The sequence below is a fragment of the Paroedura picta genome, chromosome 15 (assembly GCF_049243985.1).
Source record: "Paroedura picta isolate Pp20150507F chromosome 15, Ppicta_v3.0, whole genome shotgun sequence".
Classification (NCBI taxonomy): domain Eukaryota; kingdom Metazoa; phylum Chordata; class Lepidosauria; order Squamata; family Gekkonidae; genus Paroedura; species Paroedura picta.
In genome coordinates, this window is record NC_135383.1 from 13373842 (window position 1) to 13394725 (window position 20884).

General features: G+C 43.5%; 2 protein-coding genes across 2 annotated transcripts in view; one reads left to right on the forward strand and one right to left on the reverse strand.

Moving 5' to 3' along the window:
- Nucleotides 1-400: 400 nt before the first annotated feature.
- The window catches only part of LOC143824824 (uncharacterized), a 52196-nt gene continuing 31712 nt past the window's right edge, over nt 401-20884 (reverse strand). The window contains exons 3-5 of the mRNA XM_077312557.1: nt 2440-2648; nt 1784-1921; nt 401-1618 (exon numbers count right to left, since the gene is read on the reverse strand). Coding sequence (XP_077168672.1) covers nt 1441-1618; nt 1784-1921; nt 2440-2648 — 525 coding nt within the window. The 3' untranslated portion in view covers nt 401-1440. The remainder of the gene's footprint in view (nt 1619-1783; nt 1922-2439; nt 2649-20884) is intronic.
- RABEP1 (rabaptin, RAB GTPase binding effector protein 1) overlaps nt 2429-20884 on the forward strand; it is a 57258-nt gene continuing 38802 nt past the window's right edge. The window contains exon 1 of the mRNA XM_077311045.1: nt 2429-2616. Within this exon, the coding sequence (XP_077167160.1) occupies nt 2565-2616 (52 nt within the window). The 5' untranslated portion in view covers nt 2429-2564. The remainder of the gene's footprint in view (nt 2617-20884) is intronic.

Consider the following 20884-nt stretch of genomic DNA (forward strand, 5'->3'; position numbering starts at 1 on the left):
TGCTAGAATCCTTCAAATTTCTGCAATACTTTTTAAAAATTATTTAATTTACATTTTATTATGCTTATGAAGAATTGAATACACCTAGAGTGGGCCACTTGAGGAGGGGAGCTGCCTGCCTTACCTCCCAAAGTGCTTGTGGTCATTCCTCAGGAGTGCCTGTGCCTTTCTTCCTAGAATTACCAACTGTTGCTATAAGCAATGGAGTGAGTCTGTATGCTGGGTACCATGCCAAAGGCACTAATCCTGAAACAGAAGAAAGAGTCACTGCTATAAGTATTGTGACAAATACAAACACAAGCAGAACAGGTGCTATTCAAATACACAAGGGTGGAGTTCTCATTGTTTTTTATTTTTGTATTTTCACCTTTGATGTATCCAAGAAAGGGAACTCGGGCTTTGCTGAATATTGTGTCCTGTCTTCCCCACCTTTACTGTTTTGTGACATTTTGTATTAAATCTGTATTGTAAATGGCTGTGTGACATGTTAGGAAACAGGCTTTGGCTTTAAAGTAAGTTGAAAAGCACTACATGGATAAGTAAAAATTGTGTATATATTTTTAAAAACTAGCACAGAATGAGAAAAAAGTTCCATGTGCTTGCTTTGCCAGTTTTCAATTTGCAGGGAGTTTTTGACAGAGAAGCATTCCAAAATGTGATTGTCTTCTCCCTGCAGTCTGGAAGGGTCTGTGTGTGTGTGTGGGGGGGGGGCTCAACATTCTATCCCCCTATTTCTGCTGTATGTGTAAATTAGCCTCCAAATGAAAAAAAATTGTTTATCCTAGCATCTATCCATCTTTCCCTTCCTCCTCCTCCTCCTTCTTTTCTTTTTGGCAACTTCCAGCCTAAATAAAGTTTTTGGAGAACATGAAAACTTGCCCACTGATCTGTGTCATTGGGTCAGTCCTAATAGTGTTTTATGTGGACTGTGCTCTCGCTTTTTTGTTGAAGATCAACCAGCAAGCTTTCGGGAGGGCAGGAGATTTGAACTGAATTCCAGAGGTGCCACCATAAAGACTAACAACATGTATTCCAAAAGTTTGAGTTCAGTGGGTCCTTTAAGACAAACAAAATTCAATTCTGGGTCTAAGCTTTTATGTGCATGCACACTTCAGGCAATGAAATGGAAATCACTAGACTACATATGGATATTGGTTCCTTATCTCACTACAGATGTTAACCTCATTCAGCTCTTATATTCTTTACAATCCCCTCTTCATTTTATTTCATTTGGGGTAATAGAATTGTATAGTGGATTGTACTGTAACATAATGAACAGTAGTGCATAATGTAAGATTAGGATCTAATTCTCTGGTTTTAGAACAGGAGACCTAACTCAGCTGGCCTGTCAGTTGCGGGGATGCCTCCATGCTTGGGTGGAGATGGGTGGAGCTAGTAGCATGTCTCTTTTAATTACTATGCTCTTGGTTCTATGATCACTCAAAGTGGTGGCTGCAGCCGTGAAATCAAACAGCGAATAACACTGGGCCAGAACGCAATGTTAGGCATGAACCGAATATGGAAGAGTAAGGATAAAGATATCAGCCTTAATACAAAGTGCTGGCTAGTCAACGCCGTTGTCTTCCCCATAACAACCCATGGATGCGAAAGCTGGACCCTGAAGAAGGAAGACAGGAAGAGAATAGATACTTTTGAATTATGGTGTTGGAGACGAATGCTGCGAATACCATGGACAGCCAAAGTTACCAACCAGATAGTTTTAGAGAGGAGCAAAGCACCTATGACATTAGAAAGGAAGATATTACGGCTGAAGCTCACTTACTTTGGACACATCATGTGATCAGACTCGTTCGAAAAATCATGAATGCTCGGCATGATCAGCAGCAAAAGGAAACGTGGTCGCCAAAGGATCCGCTGGCTCAACACGATCAAAGCCGATTCAGGGATGACCATGGACCAACTAAAAGAAGCAGTCAGAGACAGGGGCACATGGCGAAGCTTTTCCTATAGAATCGCCAAGGGTTGGGCGCTACTGAACGGATAACATCATCACCGCTGAGAATGCACCCATTAATCACTAATTCTACTTGGAAGTGTGTGTATTTTGTTGTCTGGTTTAACGCCGTAATATGTGAAGGAATTCTCATTTGTACCGGGTCTGACGAAGAGTGCTTGCACTCGAAAGCTCACGCCTTGAATAAATCTTTGTTGGTCTTAAAGGTGCCACAGGACTCTGATTTTATTGTTATATACCCATTAGAATTGTCGTCTGTGGCGCGCGACTCCGTGACGCCTCAGTTTCAATTTCGCGCCAGGTAAGGCGGGAAGACGCAACATCCCCCCCCCCCCCCGGCGCATCCTTCCTCTCCGCCTCGCTCAACCTCCCCTCAGCCCCGGCTCGCGCAGAGCCAGTGCGCAGGCGCGGGGCTCCCTGGCGCTCTCCCTCCCTCCCTCTCTCTCCCCCCCCCCTCCCCTTACCGCCCGCCCCTTTGCTTGTCAGGATGAGGCGGCCCAGGGCCGGCGGAGGCGTCGGCTGAAGCTCCGGCTCCGCTTTCCCCGCTCCGGTTTCTGACGTAGCGGACCGGCCTCGGCGTGACGGGGCCATGGCCCAGCCCGGGGCTGCTGCCCCCGCCGCGGGTTCCGAATCCGCAGACGGTGAGGCAGGCGGGCGGGGAGGCCTCGCGGAGCTGGGGGCGGGAGGGGGATCATCGGCCCTCGCGCCTGGCCGGGGGGGGGGGAGGGGGGAACGCCCTCGCATCTCTTCCCCCCCCCCCGCGGACCCGCCCTCGTCGTCTCTCCCGAGCTCCCCCTCCGCCGGCAGCAATGGTCTCTCCCCCTCTCCCCTCTCTGCCCGAGGCCGGCTTCGCCTGGGCCCACCCCCACCAGCATCTTCTCCCCGCCCATCCTTGTGGCCTCTCCTGCCTCTGGGGATGGGACCCCCACCGTCCCACCCTTTCCCCAGCGATGCCCCTTTCTTATATTTACTTATATTTCCAGCCAGTCCCTCTGCCCCGCTTCCTATTTATTGATTTCAGCCATATAAACAGCGCTCCTCCATCACTGCCCCTCCCTGTATTGTACTTTCCTGGCTTCATTGCTCTTCCCCCCCCCCTCCCCAGTATCTTATCTTCCTTTTTCCTGCCCCATTCTAGTATCTCTTTGGCCACCCCCACCCCCTTTCTTTCAATGCAACCCCTTTCCCTTCTTGTGCTGTCCTCTTCCTCCCATTCTGCTTCTCTTGCTTTCCTCCCACTCCCCACCCTATAATAATGTTTTATTTACTTAATTTATTACGGACTGCCGCCGAGACTCCAGGTGGATGACAGAATTTCTTCCTGGTAGCTTCTCCCCCTTCTGCAGAACCCCCATCTTTAGTCATTGTTTTTCTTTTTCAGACCTGTAGCTAATCCTGCTCTTCCCTTTTCATCAAGCACTTAAAGGCCTTTTTCCTGCCTTGCTCCAGCCTCCCATCCTAGCATTGCATTCTTTTGTGCTTTTGCATCTCTGTTTTTCTTCCTCTTTCCCCTTATTTTAATGGTTCCCCACAACCCTTGATATTCTGCTGTTCCGTATTCACATTTTATATTATTATTATTATTATTATTATTATTATTATTATTATTATTATTATTTGCTTGCTTCTTTTCTGTACTTTTCCCTGGCACAGTTTCTTCTCCGCACATCCCAGTTCCACTTCTCCTTTTTATTCTTAGTATATCCCAGTGTAGCACTCTTCACCCCTCCCCCCAATCTGGTTATTACAGCCAACCACAGTAGCCTTTTCCTTTATCATGTCCACCATTATGATCTCAATAGCCTTATCTTCAGTAGGATCCTAATAGCAATATTCCCTGTCTCGGTAATTGCCTCCTATAATGAAAGTGGTTATTTCCCTTGTCTTCTGCAACAAAAGATTTCTGAGTAGTTCTCCTTAGATTTCCCTAGATCTTCACTCCATCCTACCTTGTGCCTCATCTCCAGTAGCCTTATGGAATTGATTTTCCATTGCTTGCAATGGTACCTTATGGATTGGTATAGTACTGCTTATTATTGATTTATTTCCTTGGCTCAAAAAGATACCTCAAAAAGGCACATAACCCTTTTTCCTCTGAAATAATAACCAGTGTGCAGCTCCATGGGATGATGAAATAATCTCCTGTTGATCCATGAAGCTACTGAGGAGGGAGGATTGCTTGGTCTCTTAGTGATAGTTTAGGCCCTTTCTTTGAATTTTAGCTTCTGTTTAAAGACCCTAAAAAACTTCTTTGCTTACAAATGAAAATGTGCAGACAGAATTCTAAGAATTCACTAAGAAATCAGTTTGCTCCTGGCTTCCAGTTTACTGGCCAATTAAAGCAAAGTCAAGCATTAGGCACTTGTTTTTAAATTTAGAAAACTACATAATTTAAAATAGTCTGGTAACTAAATTTAGATTTTGGCTATTCTGTGTCGATTCTTCAGCACCCCTTCCCTTACGTTTCCTCACTACATCATTTCTGGCTGTGGAACTCTTGTAACTGAAGAGGACTATGCAAATAACACTTAATCTGGCTGCACTGTAGCACGCTTTGTATAATATTCTCAAAGTGGATCCCTGTTGTAGTCCATTTGGTAGGCCCTTGTAACTTCCATGTTCTTGTTAGATCTGACAGCAGCATTCAACACTTGGCCATGGGCTATGTAGGAATAGCTTTGAAATTGTTGGAGTCTTTCCTTAAAGGTTGGGAACAGAGGGTGGTGCTAGGGGAGAGGACCAAGCCCTGGTATGCAGCGTTCCACAGGGAGCTCTTATTTAACAACTATATGCCCCTTGCCCCAGCCATGACATATGCAGTATGTCCATATGACCATGACATATGCAGTAACATGATACTGGTTTGTTAGCAATGCATTTCCTAATAATCCCTAAATATAGAAATTTCCCTTTTCACCACCACCATGCTCCACTATGCATTGATTTGTCATCACAGCCCCCAGAGCTCTAATTCATCACCAATTCAGATTATATCAATTTATGTTTAATTATTACTACTTTTGCCCCATTGTATTTCACTTTATACATGTACACATGTATACAGGTACATTCTTCAAGCAGAATGGTAGCCTCAGTTCCTTTTTGTTTGACCTCCTACGCCCGTAGTTAAACACATCCTTGTGAAATAGATGTCTGCAGCTCCCTTATCATTTTGTATGCCTTTAGATAAGTCATTGGAATGAACTCTTAAGCAAAATGTTCTTGGAGCATAAAAAGATGGATATTTCCATGCAAAGAATGAGACTGAATGCTCAAGTTTACATGTGAGTGGAAAGGAATAAAGCCAGCAAGTGCGTGCATACATGTAACTTCCATGTGGCCATGGGGATGTTCCTTTTGTCCAATGAATGGGTAGTTATTTGAGCTGGGTGTGATAGTTCAGTCGGAATGTGCTAATTCAGTGAGATTAATGTTGGCAAAGATTTGGGAGTAGGAGAAGTTTGTAAATCACTTTTTTTGTTGCCATCGCAGGCCATAACAAAAACCCAGATGTTTCATTTCTGGGTTTTGTTTTATAAAAACTCTTGTATCCTACTTAGTCACTGTTGTTTGATTTTTTGTCTTCCTAGTCTTATGGCATCGTTCTTTGGAAGTCCTGTGTTGCATGATTATATTTTCTTTTTCTTTACGCTGTACTCTGTCTTGGGTTCTCAGTAAGAAAGGTGGGCTATAAATAAGTTTTTAAAAAGCATAACATCGGTAAATAAGATAAATGCATTAAAAATCTAAGAGTGAATTAAGCGGATAGTTTTTTCCCTCCAAAGGTAGCAAGCCATACTCCAGGTATAACAGCAAAGTAACCTAGAAGGATCTCATCTACAGCTCTTAGGAGCCAAGATTGAAACATGCACAGTAGGGCATTTTTAAGTTATATCTTCAACTGAGGTCATTTATTTAAAGGTCACCATGTTAGGTACAAAGTCAGAGCAGCAGCCATTTCATTCCCTTAACAATAGGTATTATACTCAGCTTCTGGTTAAAGCTGGTCATGAATCTAGCTGTCACATCATGGATACTCTTTAAAAGCAGTTCTACGGTACAGTGCTTTGCAGTAATCCAAACTAACAGTTACCATGTCACATAATACAGAGGCCAGGTCTCTGCTCCAGAACGGGATGCAGCTGGCTCACAGTGCAAATCTGGAAACAGGTACTTCTTGCCATTCTGCCCCCAGAAGATCAAATAGCAACACAGGGTCAAAAACTTGTGGAGTTACTTCACTGGTGATAACAATTGTTTCCAAAATATACAGCATGAACAGACTCTTAAGAAAGCTGCCCAGGACCGTTTATGCACTGGGAACTTCACTGCCCCAGCTCCCATGCAGGAGCACAAATCGGGGACGGATGAGGTGCACTGGGCCAAAAGCTCCCCTGTGTGGATGCAGGAAGAGATGGGCCAACCTGCCATGACTAAAACTCCAGCCTGAAGCCCGGCATGAAACCTCCAGTGCATAAACGGTCCAGGAGAGGAGTGGACAACACTTCAGCCAGGAAGTGGTGAGATCCTGCTGTTGGCCTCCGATTTAGATGTACCAGTCCAAATCTATCTCTGATCAGGGAAGAGGAGAATGTGGAATGTAGAAACTTCACTTCGGAATATTTACTTGACTAATGAACATAGCGGTCTTGCAGATTTGAGGGCCCCAATGTCAGAGGCATTTATCCAGGTGGTTGAATGTGTGTGTGTATATAAGGAACGAGCCTGATCAGTTTCTATTTTCCTGTTCAGGGTACATGGAAAGATACAATTACAGGTGAATTCGTGGGACCTTTTCTCCCCCCCCCCCCCGTTCCCACACTTGTCTATACATCTGAATCGTTTAATGCATGAAGAGATTGCAGCCAGCTTTAAAATACCTTCAGAAAAGTTTGTGATCTTAACTATAGATCTTGAACTATTCATTGGACACTCATTCTGATGGGGACGTCTTGTGATGAAAAGGGCTTGGGGACCATACACTAGAATTCTAGAAAACCTGATGATAGAGATAGTATAGGTGGGGTATCCGTTTCAGGACTGCTCTGAACCACAAGTTCTCAAAGAATCTGTGAGCGAGTGACAAATATCCAACCAGCCATAGACTTAATGCAGCACTTTCTGTTGCATTCAACTGATCCACCACCCCCCTCCCTGTTTTTCTCCTGGGGGTCAGCAGACCTTCAGGAACAGCTTAGGGGGCAAAGTGGGAATCAACAGTGGGAGGACAAATCAATGGAAATTATTGTTCCAACTTCTGCCGATGGCAGTACAAGGCTGGGTAAAATGGAAAAAATTTGTGAAGAATTGTAGGAATTTTGGGATAACTGAGTGGTAGTACGTTGGATGGTCATTACTGGAGGGGGGAGGTGTGTGAGACAGTCATTTGCATGTTTGCTGAGGAATTGCTGTTCTTTCACCTGTGCGATAACGCTTGGCTGATTCCAACAGACTTGTCTGGTGTCTGAATGCATGTACCAATCTCTGTAAGGAAATAATACAGCTGCATTGCTGTAGTCTGGGAGTTTTTGGAAAGGAGTTATCAATTCTGCAAAAAAACTATTGATATGTTTTATGACAAAAGGATGGAAGACAATAAAATGCATTTCTAGAAAGGGCTCTGTTGAGTAACAGTGTTTCCAAAGAGGGCACTGATCTCTGTAAAGTTTTCTACATTACCATATCTACAAGATTGTTGTAAGCAAACCAAATCTGGATGGATCCTATATTTTCCCCTGAACTAGAACAGGGACTTTATTGGAAGAAGTCTGGTAAACCTAAGCAGGGCATTTAGAACAACAGTATCAAAAAATCAGGTTATTAGCTTAGTATAAGGATTTGTGTTTTTTAAAACAATCTGGATATGTTAATACACTTACTGATTTCAACTACAATAAATCATGAGCATACAAAACTAATACCTGAAGGTGCTTTTTTAAGGTTTCTAGATTTGTCATTTTGAAGGACCAGGGATGAGGAAGAGACCAGGGGAGAAAGAAGGCATTTTTGTATGCTGCACAATGATTCCCTCTCCTGTACTGTAGTTTTCAGTGTGTCTTTCTGGTTGTTGAACCTGCTGTCAAAACCTTTCCCTTTCTTATCATTGGCCGCAAGTCCAGTGTGTTTTTAGGTTCATTTTTTAAAGTGTTCTGACAGGCCATGCCTGTCAGGGGTAGGCCTATAGGGGCCACCCTATAGGGGGTAGGCTTATACATGCCACCTATAGGGGGTAGGCCTATACATGCCACGGAGAGCAGCACTCTAGTCAAGTCCTGAAGCAGGTGGCTCTACCCCAGTGGGAGAGAGGGAATCTAGCAGCATCTTGTGGATACTGTGTACATAAAGTTGGAGAATGCATATGTCTGTTTATTTTGTACATCTCCCCCCTGTTTGTCCTCCAAGAAGCTAAGAGCAGCAAACACAGTTATCCTGTTCTCATTTTATCCACGGCAGCCATGTGGATTAAGCTAGGCTGAGAAGTCAGTATCTGGCTCAAGGTCAGTGAGCTTTATGGCTGATTGGGATTTTGAAGTTGGGTCTCACAGAGTCTATGTATGTCAAACAATTTGCGGCGACCCCCACCCAGGTGCTTCAGAGACAAATGAGAAGCAGAGGTGGCTTGTTGTTGTCTTCCTTGACAGCCTCTGCTTAACTTCTACAATCTGACGAGATGGTGCTATACCATGCCAGTTTCTGCCCCTGCCCCAAGAACCTAGTTCAGCACTAACCACTACATTATGCTGAGTGAATTGGGTTTTTATAACATTACATCTTTTTTAAGGTCAGGTAATCTAGAGTTCTCCTGACATGGCAGAATAGGCAATATTTTATTTATTTATTTTGAGGCTTCGGTACCGCTCCCTGGTGACTGGCCGTCCTGGGGTGGTTTGCAACAATAAACTTGGTAACGATTCAGTGTAACAACAATAAACTCAGTAACAATTCAATATAACAACAATAAACTCAGTAACAATGTTGCTGTTCATGTCAATTTAGCCCAGACTTGCCCACTAAGATTGGAAGGGTTGGTCTCGGACCATCTGACCTGGTCATATCACCCTTCGCCTTAGTCAAATTGTAGTACTAGCTGGTGGGTTTGTATGTTGTTGTTGTAGTTAGTTGCGAAGTCATGTCCAACTCATCACAACCCCATGGACAATGATCCTCCAGGCCTTCCTGTCCTCTACCATTCCCTGGAGTCCATTAAAGCTTGCACTGGCTGCTTCAGTGACGCCATCCAGCCACCTCATTCTCTGTCGTCCCCTTCTTCTTTTGTCCTCAATCGCTCCCAGCATTAGGCTCTTCTCCAGTGAGTCCTTCCTTCTCATGAGGTGGCCAAAGTATTTGAGTTTCATCTTCAGAATCTGGCCTTCTAAGGAGCAGTCAGGGCTGATCTCCTCTAGGACTGACCGGTTTGTTCGCCTTGCAGTCCAAGGGACTCGCAAGAGTCTTCTCCAGCACCAGAGTTCAAAAGCCTCAATTCTTTGACGCTCGGCCTTCCTTATGGTCCAACTTTCACGGCCATACATTGCAAGGGTTTGTGTGTATAATTCTCCTAATAGAAAAATACACAATCTGTGTATTCTCTGTCTACGCACAATAATATAAAGGCATCTTGAAGTAAAGTTCTTCGTACCATTGTCAGCTTAGATATTCTTTATTTCATTCGCTTCCGTTTTAATAGTCTTAACTTCAGTTACAGTCTGCAATTATAGTGTAGTGACAAGCAGCTAGTTTCGATAATTCTTCAGACACAGGTGACGCTATATAAAGACACTGCTCTTTGTTCAATCTTCCAGTATTTAAGATCTATCAACACCGACATCCAGAGCTAACTAGAATTTGGCATGCTGCAAATTCTCCTCACTGTATGCATGGTGGATAGGTTCCGTGACCCCCCCCATTTGAACTTAGGAGCTATTGTGTGAGAAGCAAAAGGCAGTTAACAGTGAAGCACTGAAGGTCTGCAATATATGAAGTTACTTGCCATTGCCGTTCAGCTTTTATAAACTCTAAGCCAGGGGTAGTCAAACTGCGGCCCTCCATATGTCCATGGACTACAATTCCCATGAGCCCCTGCCAGCATTTGCATTTCCGTGGGCATCTGGAGGGCCGCAGTTTGACTACCCCTGCTCTATGGGTTCATTTTTGTTTTCATCTATTTGGAATACCTGCAAGGAATTATACCATCTTGGAATGTCACAGCCAAGCGTTATTAAAATAGTAATATACAACAAAAGTTTGCCTTAAAATTGCTTACCTAATACAAGCCATTTCTTTGGGTTTAAAACAAAATGTAAGAAAGAATCAGGTATGTTGCTTTTGTTCCTGGGAAGGCATAGCGACATTTCCCCTTGCTTGCCGAAACACTTACTAGTTTTCTATGTTTTGCTTATTTGGGTCAGTCTTCATGATGTGGCATCATGTTGCCCCGAGCATCTTGCTGCCTATGCAGAGACATTTGTCCGCGCATTCAGAATGAACAGAAAAGTGTGCATTTCTGCAGTACCTCGCATGCCAGTGCTCTTTTCCTTGCCTCAGTCTCATGCAGTTGCCAAATCTCTCCCTCCCCACCTCCACTAAGTAAAAAACAAACAGTAATTGACTCTAATTGTAGCTTTAAGCCAGGGGTAGGCAAACTGTGGCCCTCCAGATGTCCATGGACTACAATTCCCATGAGCCCCTGCCAATGCTGGGCCACAGTTTGCCTACCCCTGCTTTAAGCTACAGTGAGTGAGTGAGTGATATGTCAGTTACCGATTTTAAGCTATGGTGCTATGTCAACGACCTGCTCATGCATCTTTGATTTATGTGTCCGTGGCCAAGCTTTGCCTCAGTTTTGTCTAAAGGCATATCTCAACTGTGAGTCGGTTTACATCTCCTTGGTGTGTACTGAGTCATTGTCATTAATTGCATACTGAAGAAACACACATTTCTTAGTCTGGGAACTGGGTTTGTGTGTGTATGAAACTGTTGTAGGGCAGTCATGCAAGTGGGAAGACTGGGTTGTCTTCTGCCAGGTACCTTTTCTGATCCTTGCTTCGCTTTTCTTCTGTAATCTCCAGATCCCCGCTGAGAATTTAGGGAGGGAACAGTGAAAGACAACCACTGTAAGCACTATGTTGCATTTTCACAGTCTCTGGATTCTAAGCCCTGAGGGGAAAAAGGTAATACGAGCCCTTGTATATCCTCCTTAGCAGTGCACTGGAGATTAAATGTAGACTTGTGTTCTTTCTTTCCCTGTCTTCTCTGCTTCTCATGGCCAGAAAAAAGGAGGGAAAAAATGACCAAGGAGCTATAATGTCTACCTAGCTTCCTCTGCATCAGGGGTAGCCAAACTGTGGCTAGAGAATTCATGGGAGTGGTAAACCATGGACATCTGTAGAGCTACAGTTTGGCCACCCCTGCTGTACATGGATACAGATTCCAGAACATGCCCTTTCCCTCTGTCTCTCTGCCTAGCTTTCCGTTCTTCACTTCCAAGTGAAACTTTGGCCATTTGACCTGCAAAAAGAGATCTGGACAGCTTTTTTGGTCAAATATTGGCAAACAGTGTTGCCCTGAGCACCTGTTTTGCAAGAGCTAACTTCATTAAGACAATGAAAGACATATTTTCTCAACAGAACTTATACTAATTATGAAACCAAATTAATTACTTGTTAAGTTAAAGACACTCGACATGATCAAAGCTGACACAGGGATGACCATGAACCAACTAAAAGAATCAGTCAGAGAAAAGGACGCATGGCGGAGACTTTCCTATAGAATCGCTGAGGGTCGGACACGACTGAACGAATAACAACAACAAGTTAAAGAAGTAATTGTTGCAAGTTATAAACCATTTGTTACTTGTAGTCTTGGAAGGTTCAAAACTTGGTGTTAGGAGGCCAACAGTATAAGACCATTGTATTGCTTAGGATTTGTCTAGCTTTTATCTGTTGCTAGGTAAGTTTTCTGTGTATAGTAAATGTTCACTGAATGTAAAAGGGAGATTAAGTAGCAGGTTAGTTCTTTACTGGAGATGCTTGTAATTCTATCAGGCAGCAGGCAGGAGGAACTTTGTCCCTCTGCTAGGTTTGCCTCCCCCCTCCCAGCCTTCCAACACCTGCAGAGGATTATGGGACAAGCAGCCCTCATTTCTACCTTTGTTAAAAAAGACACCCAAAATAAAATTTTAAAAACCCTAAGCTGCATCACACATAGTGGTGGTTCTGCGATCATTGAATATTTGACCACTCAGTCAACCAGCTTGCTTCTCCTAAGAGACAGTGTAGCTGCAGATCGCTTGTAGGCAACCCTTACTTCCGGAAATATAGGGACTAGCTTATTGTAAGCCTACAGTTAAACTCAAGTGTGTTCCCATCAGTCCATCAAGCAGGCAAGGACAAAACTTGTACTTCTTGTCTCCTGGGTAGGAGTTACCCATTGCTTCTGTTTGGCAGCTCTTAAAGTGGTGTGTGCACTAGAATCATAGAATCATAGAGTTGGAAGGGACCTCTAGGGTCATCTAGTCCAACTCCCTGCACAATGCAGGAACTCATAACTACCTGACCACCCACGGTGACCCCAATTTCATGCCCGAGTGATCCCTCCACCAAAAATCCAGAATCCAGCCTGGCCTGGAGGTAATTCACCTACCATCCTACAGAGGCAATTATCAATTCCCTGGGTATGCAAGGAAAGAGGAGGAGGAGTATTTTATGATTGCTGCTAAACACCTCACGCTGAGAAGCTGGGGAAGCCTTCTTTTTGAAGTGGCAGAGGGTTGAAGACCACAATCCCTCCTTCTGACCTTTTATTGCAGTTATCAATACATTTCCTAGTTTTTGTAGTAGTTTAAAGGAGCAAAGTCTGCCTTGACAGGATGCAAAATTTGTGTCAAACAGCAGATTCCTTGACTGTGATCCAGCAAATCCATCAATGTTGATAGAGCCTAGCATCTAATTGTTGTGTTTTCACCCCCCCAAAATATTCCGATCATGATTTCAGAACAATTTCATGAACATAAACATTGAAGTCAGTGGTTTCTTTACACTGAATGAATTATATTTGTGAATAAGCCTCCTGTCTTTGTTGCCAGAGAAAAGTTTTTGGTTTTTGTTAAGTTATTCCAGAATGTTTCTCACATGAAATTTATTTGCAGAGAATCTCTGGATTTGGAATGTTGATTGATCGAGCTAAGCAGTTGTCAAGTGCTGCTCTTGATGAAAAGGATCTTAAGCAGATTGTTGACTCCTAGACAAAAAAGTTTTTCCCAAACTGATTTTACTCATTTTCACTCTCATATTGGATTTATCAAGTAAAAACCTAATGCTCATAAAAGCTCCAAGCATAGTTATTCAAGTCCTTGTAGTCATTAAAATCAGGGGTAGTCAACCTGTGGTCCTCCAGATATTCATGGACTACAATTCCCATGAGCCCCTGCCAGCAACAGGTTGACTACCCCTGATTAAAATGATAGTTGTTTGGAAACAAGTCCTTTTAAGGGAGGCTAGTATCCTGGACATATATAATCCTCCTGTACAACTTGTATCCCCCTTCTGTACAACTTGTCAGTAAATACTGCATATGTTCTTTACTTCTGTTTATAATTAGTCTGTCTAATGACCTGGAACAGCGCAATCCAGATCTTACTGGCATGCATGAGCCCAGTGCATTCTTGTACATAAAAGTGCATTCTCTGGGAGCGTTGCGTAGAACACAGTTTGTGGCCTTCTGATCAATGGTTCCCAAGGTGCTTCCATGTAAATCCCTATTCTTACAACTCTCTGATAATCCAAGGGAGGAACAAAGGCTGTCATACTATCAAAATGTAAAGAAATTATTCTCTTGTGTATTGATGTTTGTAACTTTCTACCTTGGGGCTTAGGCTCATTTGTAAACTACGGCTGTTGGGTGAACCCAGGCATTGACTATGCTGTTAAGGGGCGTGCATAACAAAATTGATGAGCTGGGAATATAAGCTGATACATCTGCCTGACGAAGAGAGCTTTGACTCTCAAAAGCTTATACCAGCCTATCTCAACCTTTTTAACATTGAGAACCTCCCAAAATATTATTCAGGCTTTGAGAAACCCCGGAAGTGATGTCAGTAGGCCATGACATTGTAACCATGCAGTTCTGTCAGAGCTCTCTCAGTCCCACCTACCTCACAGTGTTTTTATTGTGGGAAAAGGAAGGGAAGGCAGTTTTAAGCCACTTTGAGACTCCTTTGAACAGTGAAAAGTGGGACATAAAAACAAACTCTTCTTTCTTCTTGCCATTAGGAAGTAGGCAGACTGTGAATCTAAATAAAACAACCCCTGCCTCAGTTTCCTGGAAAATGGTAGTAATAGGAGTCTGTTCTGTAGGGCAGTTGTCCCCAGCCCCCGGTCCAGCGACCGGTACTGGTCCGTGGATCAGTTGGTACCAGGCTGCAGCTCCTCCTCGTCCTCCTCCCCGGCTGCTGCCTCGGGGGCTGCCCTGCCATTCTGCCACCAGCTCACGTTTGGTGCGCTCCAGCGGCCGCCATGGCTGGAGCTCCCCCTCGGTGTGGCACTGCGCAGCTGCTGCTGGCAGTGCCCCCCAGTGGGCAGCAGGAAGTCGGGGTGCCGGCAGGAAAGCAAGTGGAGCAGGGGCTCAGGTGGCAGCAGCTGCGTCCCTCGACAAAAGACTACTCCCCCCGGGCCTCAGTAAAATTGTCATGCGTTGACCGGTCCCCGGTGATAAAAAGGTTGGGAACCACTGCTGTAGGGGTTGTTTGATGACTCAGCTTACTGAATCTGTGTTAGATAAATAATTCAAAGTGCTGTGGTCTTGTGGTTTTGCTTAAGGAGAGGGAAATATACTATCTCAGGCTTTTAAAAGCCATGGGCTAGGCTCTGAAAATAACATGTGGTTGTGTATAGTCCCCCCCCGCCCCGCCCCCCATGCTGATATTGAAGTAGCTATAAGTTTTAGGGACAGTAAGGTTTTCCCAGATAGAATATAAATCTTAGTGGCGCATTAGTTTATTTGAGGAGTGGATAGCAAAATACCTGACGGCGCAAAATTACTTGACGGCTTTTTAAAAAATTAGGCTGCATTTCTTTAGTCAGAGTGTTAGGGGCACTTTATATGGTAAGCACCATCAGTGTTTGCCTTTAAGATAGGACACTGCTTGTGGCTGAGGGCAAGGTGCCCGGCACTTGTGCCCTGAGAACAAGGCTCTTATTGTGATAGCTGGGGTGGCACTCAGCATGTTTCTTGTGGTCAGGGGCACAGAAGCTTAATAATTATCCTAAGAAGATGGCTTCTGACAGGTGCACTTCTTAAATTAGCTTCCATACTGTCACTGATCTCAAGGTTATCATGCCTCTTATTCTCACTCACCCTTAACAAAATGTCCGGTGGGAATGCAAGTAATCTTAGTGTACTGATGTACAAAGAACTCTTTCTTGTATGCCCTTGTTCATGCAATTTACAGACAGTACAATATCTTACTCTGCTGTGGTCCCATTGGCATTTATATGCCCTGGGGGAAATGTGTTGTGCTGCAGAAATAAAAATTTCCAAGGATCAATGCTCCCTTTACCCATCATGATTGTAATTGTCTTTGTTGTATTTATTATTTCTTCACTATCTTTGACCTCATTATAGGCTGCCTAAGGAGGTGGTGAGCTCCCCCTCACTGGCAGTCTTCAAGCAAAGGTTTGATACACACTTTTCTTGGATGCTTTGGGTTGATCCTGCGTTGAGCAGGGGGTTGGACTATATGGCCTGTATGGCCCCTTCCAACTCTATGATTCTATGATTCTAAGATTCATGGATGGTAGGACTGGCTGCTAGCTATGGTGACCGTGGAGAATATCCATGTTCAGAGGCACTAAACCTCTGAATCCCAGAGGCAGGAAGTAATATCAAGGGAAGACCTCGTACTCTAGGCCTTGTTGGTTGGCTTTCCATCAATGACATTACCAAAAATTAATATTCCAGGGGTGGTCAAATGGTGGTTCTCCAGATGTCCATGGACTAAAGTTCTCATGATCCCTTGCCAGCAGGATGGAGTCCATGGACATCTGGAGAGCTACCATTTGCCGCCCCCCCCCCCCCCCGGAATATTCATTGTTGGTAATATCATTGATCCAAGGAAACACACTTGTAAATGCATGAAATAGACCCATTTTTATTTAACGGCATGTATTGGTCAAATCAAAAAAGCCAGAGCTAAAACAATTCTGCAGGCTTTTGGTTGAGACCAAGGAAACAGCACCGACAACTAGAGCCCCCAGAAGACCCTCCTATCACAAACTGCACCCAGCAGAAGCTCAGAACAACTTCTGATCCAGCAATACTTTCAGAAAACTGCACAGATATGCAGTTAACAGTTATACAGTTACAAAGTTATAATATTGGAAAAGTTGTAAGTTCAGAAACATAATGCTTGTTCTTCACTGTAAACTGCCCTGCGCTGCAAGGGATGGTGATATATAAATGTAATAAATAAAATATTGCATTGTTCTCAGGTGGATGTGAGCGAACAAAATCTACTTTTGTATGCCACTGTCAGTAATGCTTATTGATAGCATTTGGGTTCTCTATTTTATCTAGGTCATCATCGTAACGGTTCATATACTGGGTCTACATACTCAGGCTTCCTAGAAGTAGAAATGGTGACGCCAGCTTGTCAGTTTTGATAAGACTGTGTGCTTATCTCTGCTGGATTTCTGTACATGTTTTTCTGCTTCAAATGAGAAGGAATACCCAGTACGTTGGCCATTGGATCTGTTAACCAACTGTCCCACAGAAGGTGTTAGAACAGTGATAACTGACAGTGAACATTGATTCCAGTTATGTGATTACTAATTTTGTAACTGATACATGTTGCATTGATATTGATTTCAGATGCATGAAATGAGCATGCAGTGCAAGAAATCCCTTTAAGTGAAGTCAGCACAGAGAATTTTTAAGTCAGAGCCTTATTCTAATAAGTAATTTATTGGCTTCATTAATGTACTTTTCTGCATTGCAGTTAGATGTATGAACCATTTTACACATTAACTTGGAAAGGAAAACTTGGAGAAGCTGTCAGTGGCATGTGGCCATGGTGACTAAAGGGAAAGGCCTATAGAAAGGCAGTAGACCTCTAAATACCAGTGCTAGGAGGAAGTATCAGGGGAAGGCCTTGACCTCTTTGCCATGATAGTTTGGCCCTTCAGGTTAAAGTGGTTGACCTCTGTGTGGAACACAGTGCTGGACTAGATGGACCACTGGTCTGATTCTATGTTCTTAAATGGCTGCTTGAAACATCATCTACCTATGGTATAACCTGGCCTTGTAAAATCTCCATTCCACCTACCTGCTTATTTACTTACCTTTACTGTATTCATGCTGGCTTTGATTTTGTGGAATTACTCCACCAGGGTCCTATGATAACCTGCCCACTTTACTTGCTCTCCTTTTTTTAAAGCAAATTATAGCCTAGGAATGAGAAGGACTTGTCTGTCAGGGCAGTTAGATCTATTACATTTGCAGACTTCTCTGAGGGGCTTTCATATGGATTTACTGAATCTCCAAACTGCCTGACTCATGAGACACGTTGGATTACTCTGAGTTACATCTGAAAGACTACCAAAGAATAAGCTGAACTGCTTCACTTTATAACAGTGGGTTTCAGATAGTGTTCCAGGAAGGCTTCAGTTTCCTTAACTTTTGACAGACTTTCCTGAAATACAGGTTGCGGACAATTAATAATCTTCCCATGTAATGCTCGGCCACAGGGAAACAGCGTTGGGCACATCACTGAGCGTACTCTCACTTTGCACAGTCTGACAGTAGAAACAGTTGTCCTTGTTCAATGCCTCGTGAACACATCCCTACAGCCTTTGCATGGGATTCTGTAGCTGGCATTCATGGGCTCCCTCAGCATATATTGATTGGAAGGATTGAAAATTTGAAATCACTGATGTATAGCATTAAGTGTGGTGACAGCCTGCTAGGTATGTGCATAATGTAGAGTAGTGTTTTCCAGCCTACGGGCTGGGATACAGAAGTGGGTTGAGAAGCCTCTTAAAGTAGGCTGGCCCTTTCTAATGGCTGCCCCTGCCCTTTTCATTGCTCTGTATTTTGGACACTAAGATCTGACCCTGGAAGTGGTATCTTCCATGTCATTCATTAGTGTTTGTTTGTTTTTTTAATTCAATGCATGTACATATTGATCAAGTAAAACATGTCCTGGTGGTTATTGGAGTGACTTTTTAGAATCTTAGGGGGGATTAGAAGGATTTATGGAGAAGGAGAGGGTAGACAAATGCAGGAATGCAACCTCGATATGCCACTTGCTTGAGGTTCATAGTGGGGGCAGCTGTGTCCTCTGTTGGTTTCTTAAAAACATCTGGTTAGCCAGTGTAGAAGATGGGTGCTGAATTTGATGGGTGCCAAAGTTATAGTTCACCAGAGTGCAAAAAAACCTTGGGCAAGCCCTAAATGGGTCACTACACCAAATAAATTTGGTAATGTGGGTCACCATACCAAAAAGATTGGGAACCACTGATCTAAAGCTTTTTTTGTTGTGTGGTTGGAGAAAGGAATGATTCTCCCAGGCCCTGCCTCTGAACAGTAGAAGGAAATAGATGTTACACTGGGGAACTATACCTGTTAACTAACATTGCTGCCATCTTTTTCTTGATGCAATTTTTAGTTTTTGTATAATGGGGTTTTTATGAGGATTTAATGCTGTATTTTCTTTTTTAATGTGTAAACCGCCCTGAGACGATTTGTCGTGAGGGGCGGTATAAAAGTTTGAACATAAATAAAAATAAATAAATAAATAACATACCAAAAAAAAAAAAAGACAACTCCTCTCCGTCATGGGCTGTTTCACTGTTCGCTATGTTGCCTTGTTCTGATACTTGATTATGCAGTTTCAGTTTTATAGAATTGCACTGGAATATATTCCCTCTGTTGTGAAAAGGAGTTGTGTCAGTAATGTAGACCCCTTCAGTTGCTTTAGTGTAATGTTGCAGGCAAATACAGAGGGGGAAGGTGTACATTTTGATTCAGGAGTTAAGGAATCAAAATAATGTAAAGTAAGTAAGCTGTTAAGCAATGCTAGCTTAAAATAACAAAATATTATCCAGGCCCTGAAGGTATTTTTTCCCCTGTTACCTGTTGGGAAACCGAAGGCTCAAGTTACCATACAGCTTAAAAATTCAAAAGTTTTTTTTTTATTTGGAAAGTGTCCAGACTGTTATGCAAGTTCACCTGTAGTGACAACGGGAGACTGATTATAGAAACAATAGATGCATTCCTTAAATCAGCCTTTCTCAATGTTTTTACTGTTGAGAAACCCCTGAAACATTCTTCAGGCTTCAAGAAACCCCAGAAGTGGTGCAACCGTGCAGAATGTGGTTGGAGACACCCACCTGGGGCCCCTTCCCTTCCCACCTCCTGCAAGGCCCATCATGGGCCATTTGGGGAGGGGGTGGGGTGCCAGCTGACATGACCAAATGTTTAACAGATTTTAAGAATATATTAAAAATTAACTCCCACCCATTCAGGAAACCCTTCTAGGTCCATCAAGAAAGCCCAGGGTTTCACGAAACCCTAGTTGAGAAAGCCTGCCTTAAATTAATGCGTGTACCTAGTCTTCATCAGGAATCAGGCTTTGGTCCAAAATAATCAAATTATATACATAGTCTGGATTATGGTGGGAAAAGGTCCACCCAGTAATTGTTTTTGGCTAATCTAATTTCATTATGTGGTAAACTCATGAACATTCATCTAGTATTTCTTGTAAGCTTCTAAAACATTTTACATATATTTAACAAATCAGGGCATTCCACAGCTGGGGTTTTGTGACTGAAAAGGCCTTGCTCCTGGCCATATCTCTATGAAACAGGTCGAAGGCTAACTGAATACTTGGAGGACTATCTCAGAACTTGGATACGGAAGAAAATTGTCCTGCAAACAAGGCTGTTTGGGGGACAGAGCTCGCCAGTGCTGAATACCAGCACTTTTTTCGGTGATCTCCCAAGTCCTGATACTGGTCTTCTGTATCACCCAACTCTACCTGAGAGAGAAAGAGGACCCTCAGAAACAGCCTAGAAGGGAGCTGCAGAGGGAGAAATGGCTGGAAATTGGTGCAACCTTATATATTGATATAATTTGATTTATTTAACTCATTTGTGCCCCGACTCTCTTAACCCACCTTGCATCATTCTCCTCTCCTCCATTTTATCATCACAAAAATCTTGTGAGGTAGGTTAGGGCCAGGGTCACGCGGCGAGCTTCCACGGCATGTGAGAAATTGAACCGGCATCTCCCAAGTATTAATCTGACAGTCTTAAACACTATACCTCACCCCCTCCAATAAAAGCACCACCTTTATATGTCTTCATCACGAGCTGTTCATGACCTTAAAGGTAACAATCGGCATTTTGAATTGGGCCTGGAAATAAATGGAATGAAACTAAGCTGCTACAGTTACTGAGCAGACCCAAAGCTGTTTGGCAACTGCATGAACAGATGGCAGCTAGGTGAAAAGATCAGCAGATTGGTTCATGAGGGTTAGTGGCTGTCAAAGGGCATGTTTCAGCGCTGGATGCATTCCCTGCAAAGTTTGCAGCATCCTTGTTTTTGTTTTGTGTTTGACTTGGGATTCTGTTCTTATTTTAAGAAGCGGAGGCTGTGATTATCTGCAGCTATTGTTACTTTACTGTTGTGATTTCGGGCTGGGGGAGCTGTGATTTTTATCTGTTGTTTTGGAATTCTTACACTGCACTTCTTGTATTTTCAGTAAATAAGCGGCTGCCGTTGGTATCTGAGCCATTAGGATTGCCAGCTCTGGGTTGGGTAATACCTGGAGATTTGGGGGTAGAGCCTGAGGTGGACAGGGTTTGGGGAGGGAAGAGACCTCATCAGGGTACAGCAGTGCCATAAGGTGTCCCCTCT